Source organism: Vulpes lagopus, chromosome 21 (genome assembly GCF_018345385.1).
Source record: "Vulpes lagopus strain Blue_001 chromosome 21, ASM1834538v1, whole genome shotgun sequence".
NCBI lineage: Eukaryota > Metazoa > Chordata > Mammalia > Carnivora > Canidae > Vulpes > Vulpes lagopus.
In genome coordinates, this window is record NC_054844.1 from 32,894,700 (window position 1) to 32,922,643 (window position 27,944).

The following is a 27,944-nucleotide window of genomic DNA, read 5'->3' on the forward strand; positions in this document are numbered from 1 at the left end:
GCTGAGGGAATGTGATCGGGGAGTCACAAATGATAGGATAACTGGTGACACAATAGAGCAAATCACTAGCAGAAAACAAATGTGTGGACAAGATGTGAAAGATGCTTTTATATTTGAACAGCAAGAAACCCATTAAGTGAAATAAATTACATGCTGTCAGGCTGATGACTCACTGTCCTATTGAAATAGGCAATATTTTGGAGTGAGGGAAAAGATAGCATGGCATGACACAGACATGCTCAAAATAATGAAAACTTTTCCTTCTGACTCCAGTGTGAATATTCAGATTAGAAGACAGATTTCCAACAACATTCAACAAAGCGCATATTAAAAAATGCCTTAAAATATTGCTAGTTAGAATATTCTAGACTATGTTATAAGCAGCAGTAATCCCAAACAAAAAGCAAAGCTCCAATAGGCAACATTCCTTGTTACTTATATTCACCACCCTACCCTTATTTTAAGGAATTAAAGTTACATTTCAGTTTGTTTATGGCGAGTGCTTCAGAATAGTTATGGAATAGCTCAGTCATTCCTTCATTTATTCAATAAATGTATGTTGAGAGACTTCAATGTGCCAGGCATTATAAAAGCAACAATGAACAAGAGGCATGTTCCCTGACCTGATTGGCCTGTGGCCTACTAGAATAATAAATTAATATTTATTAAATACTTTCATAGTATATATTTCACATGCACAATGTTATATGACTCTTATAATAGTCATATGAAATAGTCTTTCTGTATTTTATATATGAAGAAAACCAGGGTCAGGGATTAATAACTTGCTGTAAGTTTTAAGCTAAAGAATGAGTGAGAAAAGCTGAATTTATAGTAACAGAGGGTGGAACAGAGGGTGTGGAGGTTATCAGATGTTGGGGTATGGGCAAAAGGGGAGATAAAAAAAATAAAGAGGACTGTTGGTTGCCACAGGCTTGAAGGAGGAGATCTTGGGGAGTTATTGTATAATACGTACAGAGTTTCAGTCTTGAAAGATGTAAAGCTTTATGGTAATGCGTGGTGGTGATGGTTGTTCAACAATTTGAATTTACACAGTACCAGTGAACTGTACACTCTAAAATGGTTGGAATAGTAGGTTTTATGTTATATATATTTTACTACAATAAAAAAAGACTTTGCCATTAGTGGAGAGGCATTTCATGATAAGTACGTAGGGTGTTTGTACATGTGCTATTTGTGAAAATTTTGACAAAATGAAGATTCCATTACAAAAAATCTTAAAGTTCATTATTTAGCACATAAGTAATTTATCACTAATTGTAATATCTAAAACAACCGCAAAACCTTATGTGTCTGGTGTGTTCAACCATTAGACTTGAGTTATGGCCCTGGTTCCAGTAGCCAAATCTACTAGCATAATTAATTTTTGGAAAATATAATAAGGATAAGGTCTTTTTGTTAGAAAATATATGCTTATACATAGATAAATCTTAGGCAGTTTTGAATAATTATGAGAAAACCCCCAAATATAGTTTTAAAAGCTGGTTAATGGCACTGGCTTTAGCTTTGCAGCAGGTTTTGATTAGCATTTTCTGATAGAGGAAGTAAGGAAAGTTCTTGTTTTGTGACTTGCCTAGATAATACAATATCCAAATTTGGCATGAGCTAAGATGAGTTCTAATTCCACTGGATACATTATCCTATTCATCCCTTTCTAAAGAGAGAAATTTAATGGACCTAACTCAAAATTTCATAATTTTATTTTAATATGTCCACCCAAATTTATATGAGGACTTTCTGAATTTTTGAAATATCTGAGATGGAATTCATTTTTTTGTTTTGAGAATCTAGTTATATGACAAATAAAAGATATTTTAGCATAAAAAATGGATAGGCCAAAATTCAGCCAGATATTGGCTGAATTCCCCTTGTTCTCTTTTGACCATGCCTTGCCACACCTTCCCACATACTGAAGGTAGCCCTTCAGTTGTTACCTAAGGAGAAAATGTCAAATGACATCCCAGACCTAGAAAATTCTTATGTATCTTATTTCCAATTTTCTGAAATCACTTGCTCTTTGTTGGTATAGCTAATTTTTCTTTAGACCAGCTCTCCTTTCTGATACTACCTATAAAGTTAATGAGATAAATAAACCAAAATCTCACTGACATACTCCATCAAAATTATAAATCCCAATAAAACTGTCACAGAAATTTTTCTTCATTCTTTACCTGATTCTTCTTCTATCCAGTCAATGCTGGTTCTTCTACATTCAATATCAAAACTGCTGCTCCATCCCTTGCTCTCAAAGTTGAATATCTGTGAGAATTGCTTAGAGTTCTCAAATTATAACAGTTTATTAATAGGTAACTCAGAACTATTTAAATCCTTTATTTATTTATTTATTTATTATTTTTCTGTCTTCTTAGTAAAAGAAATACAATTACATTAAAATTAAGAGTCCAGAAAATATAATTTATACAAACCAAGAGTTCTCACCTTCTCACATATGTCCAAGAAAAAGAAACTGGTCTAAAGTGATCCTGGCATTTATTTATTTTTTTAAAGATTTTATTTATTTATTCATGAGAGACACACAGAGAAAGGTAAACATAGGCATAGAAGGAGAAGCAGGCTCCCTGTGGAGAGCCTGATGCAGTACTTGGTCCCAGGACTGTGTGATCACAACCTGAGCCCTCTTCAACTGGGCACAATAGGTTCCAACTTTGGAAGATATTAGGCGATGTTTTCAAATAACACTGAAAAATCTCAGGACATAGAGTTGAATGTAAAATCTAAATTAAAATAGAGTATGAAAACAATTCTGGAAAGAAAATAACCTAATGTCACAAGGTTCATTATATATTTAAACAAGCATGTCCTGGGAAATGTTGTTCTGAAGGAGTTACAGAAAGAAGCAGTTGGGTTCTAAAGTCACCAAATGACTCAAATCTAAGAATATAATACCTCCACCATAATGCACTGTCTACCACAGTCAGATCCATTCACACCATGATATATTTTACAGTCCTTCCAATTTAAATAATTACCATGTGTTCAAGTTTAATAACACATAGGTCCAAACAACTATTCAATCACACTGATTTTTGTACACATCTGTGTGTTCCCATTGAGAAACAAATTTCTTATGGGCAAGCCTACTATGTCTTTCTTTCTGATTCCTCTATCTATATGCTTGCACACAGAAATGGAGTTGCCACAAAGATAATGAAGCTTAAATTGTGAGGTACCTCCCTTACATGAGGCTATTCCAAGACCCTGCTGGGTGAAGCCTCGCCAGAATAATCACATGATCCTAAGTTTTTCTAAAACTTATAAAAGCAAGGTATTTTAATTAGACTACTGCATAGTTTGTATTTTAGTTTACATTAGTATTTTTTGTCTTCTTGTCCTTAAATACAGCTCTCTAACTTTTAAAGATAAGTCTCCACAAAACCTAGATTCTTCTTTCCTGACACGTAAGAATCTTACTTACTTTTTGTTGAATGAATAAATGAAAAAAAGGAAGCAGAGAAAGATGGATGAATGTATTATTAGTCAATATATTTTAGCATTTAAAATTAGCATTTCTGGCAAAAAATTTTCCACCAGCCACCAATAGGTAATCCTAACATATCACTTTTGTAATACGCCTATAAGTTTACAAAGGTCTTTTACAAACATATCTTTAATTGAATCTTCCTGCTAGCCCTTCAGTTAAATTTGATCTTTAATTAAATTGATGAAGATTGAAATTTTATAACTATGCTATTTGTGGAAAAAGTACTATTACGCTCAATTGTTAGAGTAAAAACTAGAACATGTCAATCATGTTACTTGTTCATGTTCATATAGTGTTAATACTGGAAGCAGCTGATAAACCTCTGATACTAAGTCTACTTGTTTCATAAAACATGGTGCTCATAATTATATTTAAGTAAACTAAAATTTATTTTATAAATAATAAACATAAACTAAAATAGAATTGATAATATTGATGACCCCAAGTGATGAGCATTTTTTCCCCCTATCGTATCTTTTTCTTTTCCTTTTTTTTTTTTTTTCTTCTTTTTTTTTCTGTTTTTGATGCAGGTGTTTATTATCCAGCTACCATAAACCCAAAGCTTTTTTGGAAAATCAAAACTAACCTTTACTCCACACAAGATGAAAATGTGGTTGCTGGTCAGTCACCTTGTGATAATATCTTTTACAAGCTGTTTATCAGGTAAGAAATATCCTTTGCATATTCTCCATGAATTATGTCAATATAATCAATATGTGTGTATTCACTTTATTAAATATGGTACATGAAGTTAAAATTAATATTTTTGACATCTGTGTTGTACACATAAATGTATATTAAAGTTGACCCTATTTTTCTTTTTTCAAGTAAAATTTCACAAGATTTAATCAGTCTTACATAGTAGTATACTGGCAATGTTTAAAATGTGAATCTCTGGAAGAGAAAAATATCCTTGATGTATGGCATTTGTCAGTTGCTGGGGAATAAAAATTCCTGCTATGGCCAGTCTTGACAAATTGACATAATTTAGTGTGCTGTTGTAAAAAATATATACAATAGCTCACCATTGGATAATATTTTCACCATATAGTACAGTAAACTCAAATAGCCTCGATAGCATAAATAAAAGTATAATGTAGTCAAAAAATTAGAAAGTAATGCATTTTAAACTTTTGTTACTTTTGTTTTTAATTTAATCTAATTTTTATTACTTGCTGGTCATCTTGTGAAAAACAATTTCAAAATAATCTACAATGTGTTCAAGGACATTAAAAATAACAAAATAGTTTTTAAAGTGCTCTAGTTTTAGGAGAAATACTATAACTCTTTCAAGTGTAGGATTCAGAAAAATTTTCTACGAGGGGGATGCATTATTTTTATCTGAAGGCAGCAAGTTTTCTAACAATCAATATTTCTAATACATCTCAATTACCTTAATTCTAATGCTTATCGAGATGTTAAGTTCAAGACATAGATGGATTTTATCCTTCATTTATCAATCCCCACTGATTGTTTTATTTTATTTTTTAATAAATTTATTGTTTATTGGTGTTCAATTTGCCAACATATAGAATAACACCCAGTGTTCATCCCATCAAGTGCCCACCTCAGTGCCCATCACCCAGTCACCCCCACCCCCAGCCCACCTCCCCTTCTACCACCCCTAGTTCGTTTCCCAGAGTTAGGAGTCTCTCATGTTCTGTCTCCCTTTCTGATATTTCCCACTCATTTTTTCTCCTTTCCCACTGATTGTTTTAATGATAAACCTGCTAGTCATTCTATTGAATTTCTTGTTTATTACTAAGAAAATAAAAATTCTATTTTATTTTGGGGAGTAATTTTTATTATGATGACTTCAGAATTCAAAAAATATAATAATTTCATCAGTACTTGAGAATTTTAACAACATTGTTATAACCACAGGAATTATATACACAGAGGTACATGCATATTTATATACATATTATACAAATATAATAAAGAAAATTTTGTGGTAGGGTAATTGTGACTAAGTCTTATCTTTATGAATGAAATAAAATAATAACCTTATTAGTACTGAAAAATTCATCCTAATTCTATTAACTACAAGTCTTATTTTACATTTTTTTAAATTTAATTTCAATTTGCCAACATATAGTATAATACCCAGTGCTCATCCCATCACATGCCCTCTTCATTGCCCATCACCCATTTACCCCATCCCTCCACCCACCTATTGACCATAAATTTTACACAACTATAAAATGCAAAGACATGAAATAAATAGTTGCAAACAGAATGATATATCAACTGTAATAGTAAAGGGCCAGTAATGTCATTTCATTAACTAGAATCTCAGTTATTTGAGTAATTTTTGAAACCACAACTTTTGAAGGGCTGCTTTGGGACTAAAATTGCTTTTTTTTTTTTTTTTTTTCCTAGAGTTTACATGGTACAGAAGATATGGTCATGGAGGTAAGTTGATGAAAGGGTAAATTATTTAAAATAGCTTTCTCGAATGAACCATATTTCATCTCTACTTTAAGCCATTAACTTGGGGATCCCTGGGTGGCTCAGCAGTTTAGCACCTGCCTTTGGCCCAGGGCATGATCCTGGAATCCTGGGGTCAAGTCCCACATCGGGCTCCCTGCGTGGAGCCTGCTTCGCCCTCTGCCCGTGTTTCTGTCTCTGTCTCTGTGTGTGTGTGTCTCTCATGAATAAATAAAATATTTTTTAAAAAGCTATTAACTCTCTAAACTTAAAGGCAAACCATTGATATTAGATCACTTAGAGATTTTGTAAGGTGGTTTATCTGGGGTCATAAGACAACTTGTTTTGATTGTCAAAATGAATTGAATTATTATTAAGGTGCATTGTGATACACTACAAACAAATATGCTTTTAGAGGATTGTGGCAGATAGAAAATATTCCGTGAGACCTGTATTTTTTCCTGCATGCTTTGTAACAATTCTATGCTATTATATTTTGAAGCAACATTTTAAATATTGTAAACACCTAACTTACTTTTGAAAGCCTCTTATTTGCTCAAAGAGATAGAACTAAAGTTAGTGATTGCAAAACCTAAAGATTCAGTTTAATTAGGACTCCAAAGATATTTCAGAATTTATTGTTTATGATTTTTTAAATATAACTGGTAATTCTGCTAGTTTAAATTCTACTTCAACCATGAACATTTCTTGCCAAAAATAGAGGCAGCATGGGATACTGGAGAAAATAGAGTCTAGAGTAAGAACAATTGGATTTGTATCTTCAACCTGGCAATGTGATCTTGTAACAAATTATTCACCTTCTATGAACCTCAACTTCCCCATATGCAAAAATCACAGGATCCTTGTGAGGGTTAAAACAAGAATGTGATGATAGCTTCTAGCGCTGTGATCTACATAATAGGTACTTAGTGAACATACTAAAACTAGTAACTTGTAAAAGCCACTGCATAGTGGTAGGAGAATGAAAAATTGGAAAGAATCACTGAGCAGCTAGTGCTACAACTTGCATGCCAAATCAAGGATATTCATGCTAGCATAGGTCAAAAGAACTTCCATTTATTAGGTTGCAGTGAGGATTATAGGAAAGGAAAGGCTTAGCATGAATTCTGACAAAGCCATTTCTGTTTCCACTTGTGGGTTACGAATCACTGCATGGATACTATATAAAGATTAATAAGATGTGCTGCTTAACTTAGAGAACTGTACCATATACTAGGAAATAAGATAAATAAGAAGGTAACAAATTTATAAGAAAAATATAATGAGCATTTTAAAAGATTTATTTTGATGAATTAAGAAATATTTAGTGATGGGGTAGTGGATAAGTAAGTCTTGAAGTATTTCAAACGTTAGAAATGGAGCTAATTCCAAATAAAGGAAGTGGAATAAATAAAAATGCAGAGGCAGAGAAATATGGGCTGCATGAAGTCAGGATTTCTCCAAACATTTTAGAAAACACTTGTGCAGCAAGATGTTAGTAGGAATTCCATTAAAAAAAATGACTTTATTGTTAAATAAATTTGGGAAAGGCTAGTTCATAAAGGTTCAATAGTTTATTATTAACTTTAAGTAATAAGTATACTACTTACCTAATATGTATAATACATGTATTACTTTCCCAGGACTACTGTAATAAAGTACCTCAAACTGGGTGGCTTATAACAACAGAAATGTTCTGGAGGCTAGAGATCTGTAGCAAGGTGTTATCAAGACCTTGCTCTCTCTGCAACCTGTAGGAGTAATCTTCTTCCTTGCCTCTCTCAGCTTTGAGGCAGCTTTGGACATTCATTTGCTCATGACAAAATGACCTCAGGGTCCAGCTTCCTCTTCATATGTATGTCTTCCTCCCATGTCTCTTCACATCTTCCCTCTGTGCATGTCTGCCTCTGTCTGAATTTACCTCTTTTTAAGGTAGCTAGTCATATTGGATTAGGGCCCACCTAATGACCTCACTTTAACTTGATTACTTCTGTAAACATCCTATTTCCAAATGTGGCCCCATTATGATACACCAGGGATTAGGACTTGTGGGGGTACAATCCAACACTATCACACTAAGAGAAAAGTATGTGAATCTCTGAGGAGAGAAGAGTTGTAAAATATCCAAATACTCCTAAACTTATTTGACCATCCAGATAATTGTCATTAAGAAAAAAAAACTCATTTATGCTGACTGATATCAAGTTAAATTCATAACTGCTAATTTCAAATGAACAGCTGGTACTGCCCAGCAAATATACTTCACTTTCTCAGTGAATTCATTTTCTCATTCGCCTAGATCGTGTCATAGTTACTCCCTCCCCTTCCAAACTCCAACAGCTGCTTGTCATCCTTACTTTGCTTCCTATTACACAGAAGTTTTAGAGAAAACTTGAATTTCCACAAGTGCACGCTATCACATTTACACATTTACTCTCCTACATCTATGCTCATACACTCTGTCTTCCTGCTTGTTTCACCCAGGATGTCACCATACTAAACCTACACCTGTACACTTGTCCTATCCAATCTGGCTTATTTAAGCGCATTGCTCCAGCAATTGTCCCTTGTGTTCCTCATCATCAGTCTCTCCCTCTACTGCATTATTGCTGTCAACATACAAGCATTCTGTAGTAACTTCATTTAAAAAAATCATTTCTCTGAAAATCCCACACCCTATAGCTAATATCCCACTTAACTATTATTTTCAATATTATTAGTAAAAAAAAAATAGACTATGCTTTCTGTCTTCAATTCTCTGACCAATATTTCCCTTTGAACCTACTTATCAGACTTTCACATGAGCATTCAACAAACATAGTTTGTCCATGTCACCAGGATGTACACATTGTGAACCCAGTGGCCAATGCTCAGGCTTTATGCTTGACCTGTTGGAAATAGTGTGGCAGTTGCAGATATTACATGTAGGCATAATAACATCTGTAAGTGAAAAGGGTGTTTTTTTCCCTTATATCTATTTTTTTAAAGCAAGATACCTCTCAGTAGATCTCCAAATACCTCAATGTCCAGAGTTGGGTCACAAATTTGCCACCAAGCTTGTCATAGGAAGGAGTAATATAATGGTATTAATGATAGTCAACCTATACTTCTGAGTCATGTGAGGAGGATTTGGTCCTTGAGCATATCTGACCTTTGTCATCACAGTAAAAGGAGAGGACTGGCACTGGTGAGTCAAGCAATAATGTCTGTCACATTATGTAAGTGACTTGAAATTGAGGTTTGTTGTTTTTTTTTTCATTTATTAATGGAAAAGTTCTATCCAATAAATTATCTTGGATATACAATAGTTTTTAACTATTACTACATAATAATCTTAATAGCCTAGATGACTAGCTTTTAAATAAAATAGATACATTAAAACAATACATAGATATTTTTATTTTGAAAAATAAAGTACACCAAGGCTTATTAAAAAATCATCAAAACTGGGGCAGCCTGGGTAGCTCAGAGGTTTAATGCCGCCTTCAGCCCAGGCGTGATCCTGGAGACCCGGGATCGAGTCCCACATCGGGATCCCTGCAAGGAGCCTGCTTCTCCCTCTGCCTGTGTCTTTGCCTCTCTCTCTCCTCTCTATGTTTCTCATGAATAAGTAAATAAAATCTTTTTTAAAAATCATCAAAACTAAGTCCATTCTTTTCCATATCTGTAAAATTTCCTCCCTTATTTATTTTTTTAGATTATATGAAACCAACGTGTATCTTATTGAGATAAAAGAATGAATACAACTAAGTTCCATATAGTGAACACGTAACATTCAGATATTTAATTAATAATTAAATATTTGAGATTTAATATTTATTTTTAAATCTTTTTCTCAATTATGGTCTTTTTTTACTTTAATAATAAGAAAATATAATAAGACAGCTAACTTAGAACCAACTTTCACCTGGGCTAACATAAAATGTAAATAATAGCTCTTTAATACCTTTATAACTTAGTGACAAAAACAATAAGGGAATGAGACAAAATAGCAGTATAATACTTGTTCTATAAGAATTAGAGTATAAAATAATCTTTCATTTGTATGATGGGATTATCATATGACTATAATATTCAAAATAATATCAAGGAAAATTAAAATTCTGGAGAGCAAATATGGAATTTCCTGTCTTCACAGTACTTATACCCAGATTTTCACATTATTTTTGTTAGACTCCCATCAATTACTTAGCCTTATTTTCATTCATATAGCATTATCCTGCCTCTAATTATGACTGAGATTTTATAACACTCACTGACTTATCATTATTTTGTGATATGGTCACAAAATAGACTAGAAATAGCTTGAGGAGACAAGGTGATAAAAGTAGGCCTACTAACTAAAGCATCCTACATAGTGGGGTATACATGAAGTATGTGTGGGAAGATATTAAGGAAAACACAGTGTGTAGAGGCTTTAGTAGTAGATGGACCTTAGGTCGAGGAAGTGGCTACTATCAAGAGACTTGATAGGCTCTTGAGCAGGTATAGCCAGGCAAAGGGAAAGTTAGTCAACCTTCCTACTAACCTGACCCTAGTTTTTGTTCTAACAGTTTGATTGCTGAGGGTCTTCAAAATAAGTCCTTTATATTTTGGTTATGGTAGATTACTCCAATATTATATGACCCTAAAGGATTGGGGCACCCAAATATTCAAAGCCCAAGCTCTAAACAACCTTGTTCTCCTATCTGTAGGGTATGATTGACAGTGAAAACAGGAGGGAAAAGCATTCTTTGAGACAATTTAAATACTGTCTTAAACTTAGAGAAGTTATTGTATTTCAAGAGACTTGTACTCGCTATCCCATAATCAGTGTAGCATTGTAACTATGGGAAAAATCCCTCTATTAGACTCTGTTCAAGTTTTTTTGCCATTGCTTTTTTTCTAATAGTTTTTTTTTCCCCTGAGATTCTTCTTATAACATACTTATGTAGATGTATGTTTTTATAACTAACAGATTGAGATGACATATTACAGAATGAGAAATAGAATTTGTTTCAAAATAGATATAAAATGAATTTAAAAACCTCTCAAGTATAAGTCATAATTATACTTTCATTTTCAGAAATAAAATAGAATAAATAGCAAGATTACAGGGGACCATCTCCACATAGTAAGAGGTGAAGTAATTCTGTTATAGATAATAAAACCATTTGGGATCCTTGGGTGGCTCAGTGGTTTAGCGCCAGCCTTCGGCTCAGGGCATGATCCTGGTATCCTGGGATTGAGTCCCACGTCGGGCTCCCTGCATGGAACCTGTTTGCCTTCTACCTGTGTCTCTGCCTCTCTCTCTCTCTCTCTCTCTCTCTCTCTCTCTGTCTTTCATGAATGAATAAATAAATAAAATCTTTTTAAAAAAAGTTTGTGTTAATGATGGAACTGAGAATGGTACAGAAAAAACAGTAGTTTTTGCCTGTCGTTCACATTTGTAAATTTGACAACAAATAATCCTATATAATTTTATTATTTCTTCTTAATTTTCCTGATCAAATTTAAGAAATGAACTTACTTCTCCAAAAGACTACCATTAAGTGGTAGATAACTGGTTAATTTGAATTAAGAAAAGATCAAAAGAAAGAGTGGTTTGAAATGTTGTCTTTAATTAGCTTGAGAAGCCTTCTATAATTTTGTGCTCCTTTTTAGAAGAATCTACCCAGTAAGAAAAAGGGCATGTATTTAAAAAGTCATCTTATTTTTCTGAAGCATAATACCTATTTCTTGTTTCAAGTGCCTTGTAACCCCATAATACATCCAAGCACCATAATTTAGCATCTAATTACTTCCACAGCTGTAGAAAAAAAGCAGTAAAATGGCCATATTTTCTGTTGGCTGAGAGCTTGCATTAATGAAACCTTGGCTGCTCGTACTCTCCCAGAAATTTATTTTCCCCTCATCTGAGTGCCCTAGCTAAGAGACTAGAGGGATGAGCTCAGATACTATTCAAGAGGGTTATGAAGATAACATTCAGAGGTTCACTGAGCATGCCCATGCAATTCAAAACCTCCTTTTGAGTAATTTATCTTTCAGAGGTCCCAAATATGTTCCCCAAATATATAGAGTAATTGCTAACCATCTAATGAAATACATTGTTTTATTTAGGCCTGAACATTTTACAAAAGTATGAAACATATATTTATAAAATAACACTAAAAGTGCTACTGTGATGTGAAGTGTGTCCTATTCTGCTTTTTGACCTAGAGAATAAGCCAGGGAACTATCTTACATGCAATGATCTTTCAATGTGAAAATTAAATCCAATATTTTGGTGGAAATTAGCCTTGTATTTTTATCCCCTGAATGTTTCACTGTCTGTTCTTATAAAGGCCAGATGGAGGTGGAGTATGAAGAAGTATATACACATAATTTTGAAGAGCACTTGTCATTGAGAAACAAAAATAGCATGGGCACTAATATTATCCAGTTTGGCATATAAATTTCAACCCAACTCACCCAAAAAAGTATTTTAATCTTTACATATCCCTCTTGAGGCTCTGCCTGGCAATAAATATAGTCTCATCATTATTATTATGTGACATTCCATTATTTTCTTTTTTTTTAATTTTTTAAATTTATTTATGATAGTCACATACACACACACAGAGAGAGAGAGAGAGAGAGAGAGAGGCAGAGACACAGGCAGAGGGAGAAGCAGGCTCCATGCACCGGGAGCCCGACGTGGGATTCGATCCAGGGTCTCCAGGATCGCGCCCTGGGCCTAAGGCAGGCGCCAAACCACTGCGCCACCCAGGGATGCCCCATTCCATTATTTTCATTGGAAATTTACATTGCTGGTATCTTTTCCAGAAAAATTTAAACTTATTTTTAATGCATACGATTAAGATCAAGAAACCACTTAAACATCTTCAGTTTTCTAAAAGATGACCAACATTTGTCTCAAAAGCATATGCCTTAAGATCTAAAGATACACTATCATAAGAAATATTGAAGACAATGCATTAATTAAAATATGCAAATATACCAATCTAATCGCCACCTTCATGTAGATTTATGCTTCTGTCTTTGTTGAATTTGAAGTCACCATACATGGGGCAGCCGCGGTGGCTCAGCCGCCTTCAGCCCAGGGCCTGACCCAGGAGACCCGGGAGTCCCACGTCAGGCTCCCTGCGTGGAGCCTGCTTCTCCCTCCGCCTGTGTCTCTGCCTCTCTCTCTCTCTCTCTCTCTCTCTCTCTCTCTCTCTCTGTCTCTCATGAATAAATAAATAAAATCTTTTAAAAAAATGAAGTCACCATACAGTACTTTAAATAATGAAGCCAATATGGAATGAACATAACTTTACTTCATAATGATAAAAGCAGTTGTTTCAAGAAAGGTAATGAAATTATAAATTAAGAATTTAGAATTATTACAACCCCTCTAATGGCATTACCAGAGGGTACTGTAGAAGCAAATGCTAGACAGTCTGGGACTGGCTATTTCTATATTGGAAATACAATAATGTTAAAGAGGCTTTAATTAATACAACCTTGCTGAGATGAAGACAAGTTTTGTGAAATAGTGTGCAATCACTAATATATCCCTATTGTTAATAAGACAAGGATGTAGTTAGTTGCAGTTCTCTCCCATTTGCTGCTTGTGGAATACAAGTTGGAAAAAACCCAAAGAAAAACTCCTAAACTTTAAGACCTGAGATTCTCTTAAGAGTGTCTTTAACAGAACATATTGTTTTTTACTTTAATAAAATCCAGCTTGTCTTTTTTATTCCTTTATGAATCATGCTTTTTGTGTTGTGTCTAAAAGCTCATCATCAGACTTTTTATATAAATATAATGTACTTAAAAAAAATATAATGTACTTAGAAGGTATTTATGAGCTTTTAATTTCTTTATTTCTACCCTCTAACTATCTAGTCTAATTAATTTTAAAAAACTGAAAAATTTCAAACTAAAATTGTTATTGGCCAGGGGTAGAGTTGGAATAGAAGTCATCTTGTCTTCAAGAAGAGAATCTAAATATATTGATAAAATTGCACTTCTCTGCTGTCTTTTTAAACATTTTCATGTGATTTGGGAATAAACAACAGAGTTTCCAGACTAGCAGGTGTTACTAAATTGTTCCAATCAGAAAAGCTGTGCAATTGGGAGAGACTCAAGGAAGAGCTTATAAAGTTGTCCAAGTGGGAAGAAAAATGACATATGATTTTTATCATAGATAAGCACAAGGTCATTTCTTTCAGAGATTGAAAAATCTAGAGCCTATATCCAAATGAAAGTCTCTAGTTGTCAGGGGTTTAGGATTCATTCCTTATTTCCCTTGGTGTTCAGTTATATACTAAAAGACAGGAAATATTGGATATCATCAAGAAAATTATTAGAAGTGAAGCAGAAAACATTATATGCATTTTTGGCTTTTACAACTTCAAGAAGGATATGGAACTAGACACGGCTCACAGCAGGACTTGCAAAATCATTAGCAGAGGGCTTCTGTGAACACCTCCCATTTGGGGTCTTATTTATAGTTATCTTAGGCCTGTTGGCCCTTAGAATTTGTGTACATATTCCTTTCTTTTTTAAATGTTGACTCTATGTAGAACAAAAGGCTTGTGTAAAACAACAGTTAAGAGAAGTACATTGGCAGAACTAAATCTCAGTTTCTCTGGTCCCTTTGATTTTGAATCAGCAATTTGCTTTCTGAAATAGGATGGTAATAGGGCATGAACTGAGGTCTGTAAATTCTTGAATGGCAATTTCAGCCAATTCTAACTAAAAATGAGGCATCTCCCTTTGAAATATTTCAGGCAAGTTTAGAAAAACGAATGCTTCATACTAGGAGACACTAACTTGAACATTTTATTGATCTCCTACTTGTACACAAATATGTATTGACACAACACTGATAACACCAGAACAACAAAAATAAAACATGGCCTCTTGCTTTTAGAAATTTCATGAGTTGATATACATATACACATATATACATAAGGTATATACACATAAGATCTTATATACATAAGATATGCATAAGATATACATAAGATATAAATTAAATTTCAAAAGGATTGGCAAATTCTCAAGAATATTGACAACATCAGTATTTGTTGAATGCTGACTCTGAGCCAGGTACACTACTGTTTTACGTGCATTTTCTCAAAACAATTCTCACAGTGTCTAATGGGATTTTACTATTATCTTCATTTTATAAAGAGTGGTATTGAGACTTGGAGAGTTTAAATAATTTTTCCAAAGGTTCTGTAAACAGTGCTGAGGCAAGATTTAAATGATATAATGAAACTGCTCATTAAGAGAAGTCCGAACAAAGCTCTCATTTAAAGGTTGATGTTGGAGCAGACAAAAAGTCTCTGTGGAGTTTGCCTTACGTTCTCTCTTAAAAAATAATTGGGGGGTAAACCATAGCTTTGCTCTAGCAGAGACATTTTAATGATCTTATGTAAGACTATCCTCCTTCCTAGCCACACATGCTAGTATTAATTCATGTGGGGCATATGGCTCTTAGCTCTTTTCTGTAAATGCTGCCACATTGATGTCTTATGAGTGATTTTCTTCTTTTCCTGCTGTGAAGCATCACTCTTCCCTTCCAGAGAAACAGCTGCTTCCCAACTTGGGTACACTTGTGATAAATTCTGAACCATGTAAATTTGTTTATTGACTGTTCTAGATGTTACTGAGTATAATTGCTGGTTACATGTTTAAAAAAAATAAACAAGAGACTAATTTCCCCAGAGCTTAAAATCATCCATTCTCTTATTAAAAAATCATTAAGCACCTATTGTGCTCCAGTCTGCTTGACAGCTAGGTGGGGGATTATGGACACAGCCACCTGTTCCAAGCATTTGCGGTCTCATGGAATAGACAGTTGTATCAAGAATCACAGAAGATGTGCTAAATACCATAAGCTGTGTGAGGAGTTGTGAGAACACAAATGAAGACCACCTAAAGCTAGGAGGGGTGCGAAGTATCTTCCTGAAGGAACTAAGGCTGAGTCATAAAGAGCTGTTTGAGTTTTGATAGGAGGAAAAAATGAGATAGTGATTCCAGAGAGGGCAAAAACATATTACAGAGGCTCAGAGGCAGGAAAGCATGACCTGTTTGAGGGTCTATAAGTAGTTAAGCATGATAATACCCAATGCTTTGAGAAAAATAGTGAGGGATGGGGGGAAAATAATTTTGAATAAAGCACCTAAATATTCTCTTCAGGATTATGGAGGCAAATATCTTTGTTTCAAATGGAAATGGAGATTTGGTGTTTCTAACATTTTTCCAAAACATTTTTAAATGTAGCCAAATTTTCTTTGACTCATGAGACAGCACAATGTAAGATGGTTTTATTTTTCTTGTAGTTTCTGAGGAAGATAAAGGATTTGGACCAATTTTTGAAGAGCAGCCAATCAATACCATTTATCCAGAGGAATCACCAGAAGGAAAAGTTTCCCTAAACTGTAGGGCACGGGCCAGCCCTTTCCCAGTTTACAAGTAATGTACCTCACTGTTCTTTTCACAATGGAGTGTCAGAATAGATTACAGATGAGCATCTGTGACACTGTACTGATAGAGAAAGCCATAATACAAGGTTGTTGACAAAATGGAGGCATATTAACTAAAATATTGGAATATAAGTTATTAAAATAGAGTTGTTTAATGCCCAAATTAATAGTAAGTTTTCTTAAATATGTGCAAATAATCCATTTCTTATTTCCTGCACAGATTATGCTAATATCATTTGATATTATCCACTTAAAAATTGTCAAATGGTGATCATGCTATTAAGCATATGTAAGATTCTATGAAAATCATGCACAATTTAAATATACACATTTGATGATAAAATATTCTTATACGCATTGATCTGGATAACTCATACTTACGTATTATATTATAGATGATATTCCTATATCAACTACATTTAGAGAACTTACATCCATAATTCTAGAAAGCACCACTTTTTTTCAGTGGCCTTAAATCCATATTCCAGAAAATATAACAAATTTCTTAAAATTAGACAATCTATATCAATATGTCTCTTTTTGTTTTTCTGGGGTACCTATTTATGTTATAAAAATAGCTGTATAAAAAGTAACAATGTTTTTGTTTTTTGTTTTTTGTTTTTTTTTTGCTTCAGATGGTTCAGAAAAGTATACTAACAGTTTCTAATTTGATACAAAGAATAAGACTAAAAAATTAACCAAACACAAATGGATTTGAATTTCACCTATGAAATGGTTTTATGAAGACAAAGTAAATGATTGATGGGGAAATTGGGGCTCTTGTGTGTTGATGTCAGCTAACTTAACTGAAGGTCTTCAACAAGATTGATTTTCATAGTATTTTTTCTCAAGAGGAAAACAACTTTTTATTGTCATAAAAAGTTATCAAATTTGATTCTAATTGAACTCATTTTCTCTTGAGTTCAAGAGACTCTCTTGAGTCTCTGAGCTAAATTACAAAATTATTCTTAAAATAAAATATGAATTTAGATACGAAAGCACCGTCATTTTGAAATTATTTTTATTATTTCAATTCCATGCACAGGCGTGCAAAATATGTAGATATTTTATATATTATAAGTAACACATTTTTTTGAAAATATTTGATGGGCTAGACTTGTTTCTACCCTTAAGCCATACATAATGGGAGTTTATATACATAGTTTGGACATGGAATAGTAACTAATAGGGACTGTAGAAGAGATCTAATTCAAGTACATCATTTGATAGGAGAGGAAGCGCTAAATCTGGAATAAGTAAATTGACTTGCTCCAGAGCAAATCACAGATTCAGGATTGACACACAGGTTTTATGGGTTTCAAAGAAACATAATTTTTTCAGTATGCATCTATCTAGATAGGTTGATAACATCTCAAAAGCTATTTCAGTGATTTCAAAAGCTATTTCAGTGATGCTTATTTTGTGACACCTTGTCCTTGACATTCATACACGGAAACAGCAAATCAGTCTACAGCCTGGAATGAAGGCAACAAAACAAACGAGATTGTCCTCAGATAGTGTTCTAGAAATGTGTGCTTACCCCTACCCCTACCCCACAGACACTTTAAGAAGCAAAGTTTTGCATAACTGAAGTTTTATACACAGTAATTAGAAACTGTCTTTCCCCCCCTTTTCTCCAGTCTCTGGTAACCACCATTCTATTCTTCGCTTCTGTAGCTTGACTATTTTAGATAGCTCATATAAGTAGTTCTCATATTAAGTGCTCTTACCAAAATTTAAAACATAAAATAAGAGGCAAAACTTTGTTTGACAAATACATTCACCAACTCCCTCCCATAGGTTGCACTGAAGTCCCCAGGATGAGTGTGGCCTGACTATCTTACACATTAATATAGAGAGCTGGAAAGGAGAAGTAGATATTTAATTCTGTTATGGAGGCAGTCTACATTTGACAGGGGGAAAAAGGGAAAAAATTCAGCTCATGATGTAACTTGTCTGATGGAAAAGAACATTTGAAGTTTTAAAAATTTACTTAATATCCAGAACAAGCCATACGAACATTGGTAATCATGCAATGTGTCATTCACACAGTAGTTTTATATTTATGGCATGTTCCATGATAATTTCTTATTCATGGCAACACCCCGAAAGGTATAACAGGGAACTTTACCTTCTACGTAACAGCCTTGAAGTTTATGTTATCTTGCTTTGACCCTCAAAATAATGAGAATGCTAATAAAACTGCATTTAAAACTGTCTGAAAGGAGTTATAACAATATAAATGCAATTGTATATTGGTGGCTTGGAAACAAAAGATCCAACGGATTTTTACAATTTTCAAATTGTATGATCGACCTCTAGTGGTCAGAGTTTGACATTTACTGAGTAGAACCCTGATTTCAATTAGGTTTATTAAGAAATTATTTTTATATTTAGAATAGATATTGATATTGTATATTTTACTTTTGCTTTCAATGTTTTATGCAGCACATCTGGATATGCATGAATCTAACTAGTACATAGAAAGTTATAATTTATAATCTATGTATATCTGCTAAAAAAAAAAACAATGTAGCAAAATTCAATGAAATATTTGTCCTTCCAGATGCCTCATGAATAAAGAGATAACATTTCATGCACTTGAACATTTACCTTTCTGTACGTGAACTAAATTATAAACCATGAACCCAGAGATACAGAATTACAGAGTGTGAAGAACTACTACACTGAGTCATCTACTAAATCATCTGATTTCACATGGAGCTGTACCCATATTATTTTAGAATGATGGTAGGCCAGTATGCTGTTTTGCAGGCCTCATGACCTTTGATATGACATTTGTTTTTCTTTCTCACAGATGGAGAATGAATAATGGGGATATTGATCTTACAAGTGATAGGTACAGTATGGTAGGAGGAAACCTTGTTATCAACAACCCCGACAAACAGAAAGATGCTGGAATATATTACTGCCTAGCATCAAATAACTATGGGATGGTCAGAAGCACTGAAGCAACCCTGAGCTTTGGATGTAAGTAATGGTATCTTTAACAAGGTCCAGTGCATTTAGGTGAAGTAAAAATTAAATATTATCATAAGAGTTCAACAAGAAGAAAAATCAAGATGAAAAGAAGATGAGAGAAATGGTCCATATGAAGTGGATCTTATATGATCAGTGGGCCTCAACTGGGTGGAGAAAAAAATTTCAAGAGAACAAAGCATCTGAAGGGTATTAGGAAATAAACTAAGGTCACATTCTGAGAGATCTTGAATAACTAGCATCAGGTATCAGTGGATATGCTAAGCAATGCATATTTTCTCTCTCTCTCTCTCTCTCTCTCTCGCTTAGAAAAAGAGAGCATGCACAACTGGGCAGGGGGAAAGGAGAGGAGAAGAGGGAAAGAGAGAGAGAATCTTAAGCAGGTTCCATGCTGACCTCAGAGCCTTGCAAAGGGCTTGATCTCATGATCCTGAGATCATGACCTAATCCAAAAATCAAGAATTGGACTCCTAAATTGAGCCCCACAAGTGCCCCAAGCCATGCATCTCAATCAGGGTAATCGCCTCCAAAGGGGTAAAAATTGGTTCTTGGAGGGAGAAACTATTTTAGATACTATAACATTACAGTTGGGTTCTCTAAAGCTTGACTCTACCTCACTGATCATTTTCTGTAGCATGTAATTTATGAATAAATTAAATTAAGCTATTAAATTATTTTAAGTTTAAATAAATTAAAATTTCTCCTTCTGGAAGCTGTCATAAAAAGATATTTTCAGAAATCCTGTGCTAATGTTAAAGTTAGAACCTATTCTAGAAGAAAATTGTACATTGAAAAAGGAGTTGGACAAGATGATCTTCAGCATTCGATTTTATAAGTCAGCAATTAAATCTTTTGCAAATTGGATTATAGGATGAAAATGATGTTTTAAGGGCACCTAGGTGGCTCAGTTGGTTAAGTGTCTGCCTTTGGTTCAGATCATGATCCCAGGGTCCTGGGATCAAGTTCTGCATCAGGCTCCCTGTTCACTGGGAGTCTGCTTCTCCCTCTCCTTCTGCATTCCCCCACTCCTATCTCTTTCCATGTCTCTCTCTCTCTCTCTCTCTTAAATAAATAAATAAATAAATAAATAAATAAATAAATAAATAAAATCTTTAAAAAGAAAGAAAATGTAAGTTTAAGAGGACCTTTGTGGCAGTGATAACCAGTAGGGAGTGAGTAGTCAAATGCAATTAATGTGGTGACCTTGGGAAGGTAAATAATAAACACAACCATTGAAAAAAATAATAGATTACATTGTACTGAAGAGAAAAAAGGCCCTAAATATTTTTTAAAGGAAACCTGAGTCAAAGGGCAGAAACAATCTACTCTCTTTGGAGAGTAGATGGAAAATGGAATTGGAGCAAGTAAAACCAATTTCAAGGTTGGGAGGAAGCACTTCAATGATGGCTTCACATGCAGAGGTTATGGTGACATTAAATTATCGTTGTTGAAATGTCAACTATTTGAGGATGGGGTGGATTCAAGTAAGGCATCAGGAAGAGGGATGTAGATCTGAAGGGCTCTCTGCAAAAAGGTAACATTTAGGATGATGACTTTTCAGAGATATAAATATATTGAGAGAAGTAAAAACTTGATTTTGTGATTTGAGTACTGTTCACAGAGAAGAAATAGGAGATGAAGCAGAGTTGAAACAGAATAAGCACGTACTGCAAATGAAGAATCAAATAATAGAGTATCTTGAATCCAAGGAAAACCTACATTAGAAGTAAACAGACAAGAATGAAGGAATGAGACTAAGGAAAACTCAGAATTTGAAAAGGAGAAAAAAAATGGTGATATTCATGTTACCTCAACTAGAATCCTACTTTTCATCCTTATTCCTTTACCACGAGTCTATTCCTCCAAGTCAGTCCTCTTTGCTTACCTCTTTGGTAGATTCCTGGTTTTGCCTGCGCCCCTATTTCCAGATACCCTTACTGAAATCCTTCCTAAATCTGAAGCAAAAGTTGAGGATATTTGTAATTTTCAGGGTTGTCAGAATACTTATGCAGGCTGCTACCAATATCCATCTGCTAGAGTTTACTACCTTAGACTATATGCAAATGCCAGCATATAAAAATGAGGAATTGACTTTCATTGGCTCCAACAAACCAACTAAAAGTATCATATCAAAAAAGTGAGTTTGTAAATGAGAGATAAGCTTTAATGACAATCTTATTGACTAAAGAGTGAATTTTTTCCTTTTTGCTTTCATAATTAGATCTTGACCCCTTCCCACCTGAGGAGCGTCCTGAGGTCAGGGTGAAAGAAGGAAAGGGAATGGTGCTTCTCTGCGATCCTCCATACCATTTTCCAGGTAAGTTAGGTTCCTCTGTGATTATAAGTGTCTATGGAGTGAATGGCTAAGTTTTCATTTTCTTAACAATAATGAAATATTCATGATTAAATAAGACTCAATGTTTGCCTAATGTTGTAATGCATTACTTACTAATGGTTATAGATACTTCCAGGCTGTATAGTCACTTGGTCGTAATACCAAAGGTCTGTAGTCATGTTGGTTTATAAATAATATATATGTTAGATTATGTCCTCATTAGCATTCCTATTACACAAGAGAAAATATGATTCATTTTTTAAAAAATATTTTTAAAATAGAAGAGTGCCAAGGAGTGGTTATATAGCCTATTATTTCATTAAAATTATTATATATACAATATACTGAATTATATAAATGCTAGAAAAGAAATTAATCTCTTCAGGAGGGTCTATCTGTAAGAATAACTAGCCAGTTTAGAGAGAAATTAAATTAAGTGTCATCTGTAGCAAGATTCACCTTTGAACATGTGTTTTCTATAATTTGATATGGCTAAAATAAAAGCCACCAAAATGCTAATTAAAAAATGAACATTTTATATACTTTCATTAATATTCACTTGTTTTATCAAATACCTTCTAGAAATACTATATAAATACTACTTTTTACAATGAAAAAATAATGATTATATTCTTAGAACTCTAATGTTATAAATTTGACTTTAGAGACCCCTTAAAAAAACAGGCTGCTATAAATCATTTTATGTGGAATATATTAATGATATATATTTAGAGAGATGACAATATGTAAATATATAATGCATATCATATTATATGTGTATGTATTCTATTCCAATTACATGTATAAAATTTCTATTGTTTATATGTCAAATATCAGTAATTTTTTTCTGATAAAATTGGACAAAGACTATTAAATGATAAATATAGGGGGAACATAGAATTCAAAATGTAACAACCTTTTGATGAGAGAAGCCTTTTTTTGGTTTGGTTTTGTTTTTGAAGAACTACTCAAACTATGGGGAAAAAAATCCCCCACCTTCATAGCATTTCCCACAAACAAAGTAAATGATCATAAATAACCAATGACTATATTTGAATACATTCAAAACTGGATAGGCTTCATTTAATTGTTCATTCATTCAACTGATCTCTTGTGAGCACTTGTTACACAATTACGTTTGCCAGGCACTGTTTATGCCACAAGAATACCTCAGTGAGTGAAACAGAGATTTGCTAGTGAGAGAGACAGCCGATACATAAAAATATATAGTTAATAGGTATAGCATGCCTAGATATTGGTAGGTAAGCACAAGGAAGAAAATTTAGGGAAGGGGAAAGAGTAGGTGCTAAGGGGATGGCTGACAATGCTGTGAAGGTAACTGAATTAAGGCCTGAAGGAAATGAAGAAGCTAACAGTGCAGATATCTGAGAGAAAGACTTGCCAGGCAGATGCAGTAGGAGGAGGAAAGGCATGAGATGGGACTATGGAGGAGGACCAAGGAAGCCAGAGTGGCTCAAATAGAGTGAATGAGATAGAAGGTAGGAAGAAATGAAATTGGAGAGATACAAGAGCTGTATCACATAGGACCTTATAATTCATCATAATTACACTGGCTTTAACTTGAGTGAGGTTTATTTTGGAGGGCTTTGATGAGTCACGTGACAATGTTTAAGTTTTGGAAAGATGAGTCTGGCTACTGTTTTAAGAAAAAACTTATAGGAAATTCATTTCTAAATCTGTAATTCAAAATAGGAGTGCAAAAGGAGAAAGACACACTGTGGTTAGCGATCTTCATTTTATTTTTAAAATGCAGTAGGAAAGATGGGTCATGAGTTTTACAATTATCAGACCTAGATTAAAAAAATCCCAATTCTACTTACCAATCATGAAATTCTAAGCAAAACATTTAGCTGCTCTGAGTTTCATTTGTCCCATCAATGAGATAGAAGTAAGAATATTAATAGTCCACGTAATCATTGAGAGAAATATAAATATAATCCTTTAACACCATACTTATATTCACTCAAAATATGGTAGCTTTTGGAAAATTTGCAGTATTTGTCTTGGCTTACTTCCAACAGTTCTTCTATAATAGCCTAGATTAAATTATGCCTGAGCTTGTTCCTAGAAAAAATACTTTTGCTTTTGGAGAAGAATTTAATATTTAGAAGACAATATTTTCTTCCAGATGATCTTAGCTACCGCTGGCTTCTAAATGAATTTCCTGTATTTATTACAATGGATAAACGGAGATTTGTGTCTCAGACAAATGGAAATCTCTACATTGCGAATGTCGAGGCATCAGACAAAGGCAATTATTCCTGTTTTGTATCCAGTCCTTCTATTACAAAGAGTGTGTTCAGCAAATTTATCCCACTCATTCCATCACCTGAACGTAAGTATTTTATTTGTTACACACTGTTCTTGCAGGTTGTCTGCTTATGGATCACTTACAATGACGAAAAGAAATATCCAGTGGGAAGATTATCTGGCCAATCAGGGCAAACACAAGATATCCACTTTGAATGTCTTGGTCATTCCTTAGTTTTTCTGTTGGAGATTTACATGATAAAAGTGACCGAAGATGGTTGAGTTAGGACTGGTTTCCTCCAGGTCAGAGTATGCACAGGGTACGGATTCATTAGCTAAATATCAATATATTAGTTAGCATGGGAATTGCTTGCCTCTGCTTTTTTTTTTTCCATGTCCATTCCTGGTTTTTAGTAACTTCATGAAAGAGAACAAATGATTAGATTAAAACAAACTTTAGTGATTGCAGAATTAGAAAAAAAAAAATGCAGTTGTATCATTCTGATATTTTTAAGGAACTATTTATACGAAGCAAATTAGTATATTAATTGCCTTTCTGCTGTAAGTAAGTAGGATGGGTGCCATATTTGGTGGCCACTGACAGACCTGAATGACTTTTCCAAGATTCCAATTGAACTACATTTCTTTTTTTAATGTACCACTTCCTAAGAGAATCAGATTTTAACATATTTGCTTACTTCACATTGTTTTTTTTATCACAGTCCTGCTATTACCACTTCTATCAGTGAGTTTAAGCTTCTGAAGAGGTACTGGGTTTTGTTGTTCACAGACTTACGTTTGGTCCCCACCTCCATCCTAGTAGGGTATTACAATGGGGAAAATGTCATCATATCACTGTAATTCCATTTTTTCCTACTCTCCTCAATTGTGGTCACATGGTTGGTATTCAATAAATTTTTTTTTTTTTTTTACTTCTGGCTCTTTTATCTCTTCACAATCTTGAGAGATGTTCTTATCCACTACTTTCTAGAATTACAAGGAGCCATCACATAAAAATCTCCTTAAATTTCTTTCCTACTCTACCCTAGAAATTCATCTCTTTTATTTATTATTGTCTCTGTGGAAGAAGGGTTTCTTCTCCCACTCTAAGTAATTCCTCCAGTTACACTGGTTCATTTACCATTTGATTCATTTGGGAACTTCTGTATCTGAACGATTTTCTGCTTTTTTCTCAATCTTTAACGTCTTCTCTGTTCCTTTCCCTCGGTGTATTCTTTTGTATTCAGTGCAAACAACCTTGAGACATATTTGCTAAATCCAAGGACACTTTTCAGTTCTGGTTCTGTATGAACTTTGACACTTGATCTCCTATGTCTCTCTTGAACTCTTCTTTCCTTCCCTAATTTTCCCAACTCCTGCCCTTCCCTATCTCCCACCTGCCTCTCTGACAAATTCTATTCAGTATTCTTCCTACATCTTCCCCCTTCATATACTTTTCTTTAATCTTTTTCCAGATATTCTTATCAATTTATACCTTTCAACAGCAGCCCTATTGGGATGACTCCACATTCTAACCTCCAAAACTTTTCTCTTTGTTTAGGACTTAATTCTGTCTACCTCCTAGACTTGTCATACAGAAGGTTCTCTGGATAGTTAAGCCCAAAATTTTCCAGACATATCTGTCATCTCATTTTATCTCTAAAATTCTAGTATTCTTCATCTTATTTGGCAATACCATCATATTTCTCACTCAGAATAGTATTTTTAATCATCAATGCCTCTCCTCCTTTCATCTTCAAGACAGCTAATCCATTGGTCCTCAGTTGGTATGTAAACATGTGGGAATTTTTCAGAAATTTGGAACCCAAAAAAACTGATTCAGCAGGTCTGGGGTGTGGCCAGGAATTTGTAGGTTCAGCAAGCATCCCAAGTGATTCTGATGAATTGGATCTTTGATCTATACCTCAAGAAACATTGACCCAAAGGGCAGTCCTGTTGATTCTGCTTTTCAAAGACAACTTGGATTAGTTCTTTCCTTTTTGTTCCCACTGCTCAAACCTCCACGTATTTTGCATGAAGTAATGGCCTAGCCTCCTTTAAGCTCTCTTCTATATTTCTCTTCTCCATGTTCCATTCTTTAAAGCTTCTAACAGGACTTTCACTAAAATGAAGGTGATATTCATATTACTTCTCTTAACAAAATCCACCGCTAGTTACCACTGAGAAAATTAACCTCACAATGTTTAATGTCACAGTTTCAAGCCTTCTAGATAATAGGTTTAAGCTCATCTTCAACTACATATACTTTATCATTACTGGAATTCCTAGATGTAAAAAAAATCCCTGCAAACTCCTGGAGCTTTGTCATAATGTACTGTTTCCTCAGCTTGACCTGGTCTGGTGAATTCACATGCTCTTCTTGCCTGAAATTCCCTTAACCCTTGCATATTCAACAGTCGTCCTTAGCTGCCACTCTTTTAGACCATTTATTTTTGTTTTGGCTTGTATTTTAGGTCATGCTGTATCTATCTGTCTCCCTGGTATCATACAGTATATGTTCACATTGCAATCTTAAACAATGTATTTCACCTTTTGAACCTATTTCTCCCCATGTAAGATTAAGGGAATAATATACCCAGTAGTACACGTGTGCTCAACAAATTCAATAAAATAACTATATTGATGAGAACAGTAATATCTGAATAAACACTCTTCTTTCCCTCTCTCCTTCCCTCTTTTCAACTTGTTTCCCTTTGCCTCCATCTTCATATGCCCATATTTCTTCTATTCTCCCTCTTTTCTTGCCTGTCTTCTTTCTTTCTCCTCTTCTCTCTTACTTCTTCTCTTCTTCCTCATTTGCTTTCTTGTTTCTTCTCCTTCCTAAGTAACACCTGGCACAATGTTTTACACATGTTTGATGCTCTCTAAAGACATCTTGGATTTTTTTTTTTTTTTTTGTGAATTGAGTCCGATGAGTTACACAGCTGTCAGAATGAGCCAATATGATTGGAATACTTGATGAAATTTATGCTATATACATACTGTGCATCAACAAATCTGTTCATTGTGTTATGATCAGATATTTTCTAGTACTTGTACAGAGAAATGCCTTGCATATTGAAGTAATTCTGTAAAAGTCACAATATTGAAAAAATCCTATTCGTTCTGCCTAATAATTAGTGGACGGTTGTATTTTTCTTAATATTAGGAACAACAAAACCATACCCTGCTGATATCGTAGTTCAGTTCAAGGACATATATGCATTGATGGGACAAAACGTGACATTAGAGTGTTTCGCACTTGGCAAGTAAGTATACCTATATTTTTATTAACATATATAGAAATATATTAATTTTTGTACCATTTTAGGAAATAAATGATGTAATTGTTCAGCTATAGACTAACAAAGTAATTGACTTTGAAATGTTGTAGACCCTTAGCTTTTGTTATTTCCTATTTAAAGTCCTGTTCCTGATATTCGATGGCGGAAGGTCCTAGAACCAATGCCAAGTACTGCTGAGATCAGCACCTCTGGGGCTGTCCTCAAGATCTTCAATATTCAGCTAGAAGATGAAGGCACATATGAATGTGAGGCTGAGAACAATAGAGGAAAGGATAAACACCAGGCAAGAATTTATGTTCAAGGTAGACATGTTATTTTAATTTTTTATAAATTACAGCAATATCTTACTTATAGCCATTTCCATACTTGAAAAGTGAGCATATAATGAATAATAGTTTTAAATCAGTGATGTATATTACATTATGCAAAAAGAGAAAATATTTATCTTACATCTCATTAAGTCTCAAATATGGCTTATAGAAGTTATGTACTTATACTATTACCATCATACTAATATCAATGGATTGGTAGTAGTATCCTTGATAATTTTTAGAAATTACAATTAATGTAACTTATATATTCCCTTCATTCTTTTTTTTCTAATACCTCTTTATTTGTAG

General features: G+C 33.9%; 1 protein-coding gene across 4 annotated transcripts in view; it reads left to right on the forward strand.

Moving 5' to 3' along the window:
• CNTN1 (contactin 1) overlaps positions 1-27,944 on the forward strand; it is a 348,668-nt gene that overhangs the window by 180,497 nt on the left and 140,227 nt on the right. For all 4 annotated transcript variants that reach the window (XM_041736681.1, XM_041736678.1, XM_041736680.1 and 1 more), the window contains 8 exons: positions 4,054-4,186; positions 5,906-5,938; positions 16,270-16,402; positions 19,232-19,404; positions 21,635-21,730; positions 23,898-24,104; positions 27,189-27,288; positions 27,445-27,626. In XM_041736681.1, the coding sequence (XP_041592615.1) occupies positions 4,126-4,186; positions 5,906-5,938; positions 16,270-16,402; positions 19,232-19,404; positions 21,635-21,730; positions 23,898-24,104; positions 27,189-27,288; positions 27,445-27,626 (985 nt within the window). In that variant the 5' untranslated portion in view covers positions 4,054-4,125. The remainder of the gene's footprint in view (positions 1-4,053; positions 4,187-5,905; positions 5,939-16,269; positions 16,403-19,231; positions 19,405-21,634; positions 21,731-23,897; positions 24,105-27,188; positions 27,289-27,444; positions 27,627-27,944) is intronic.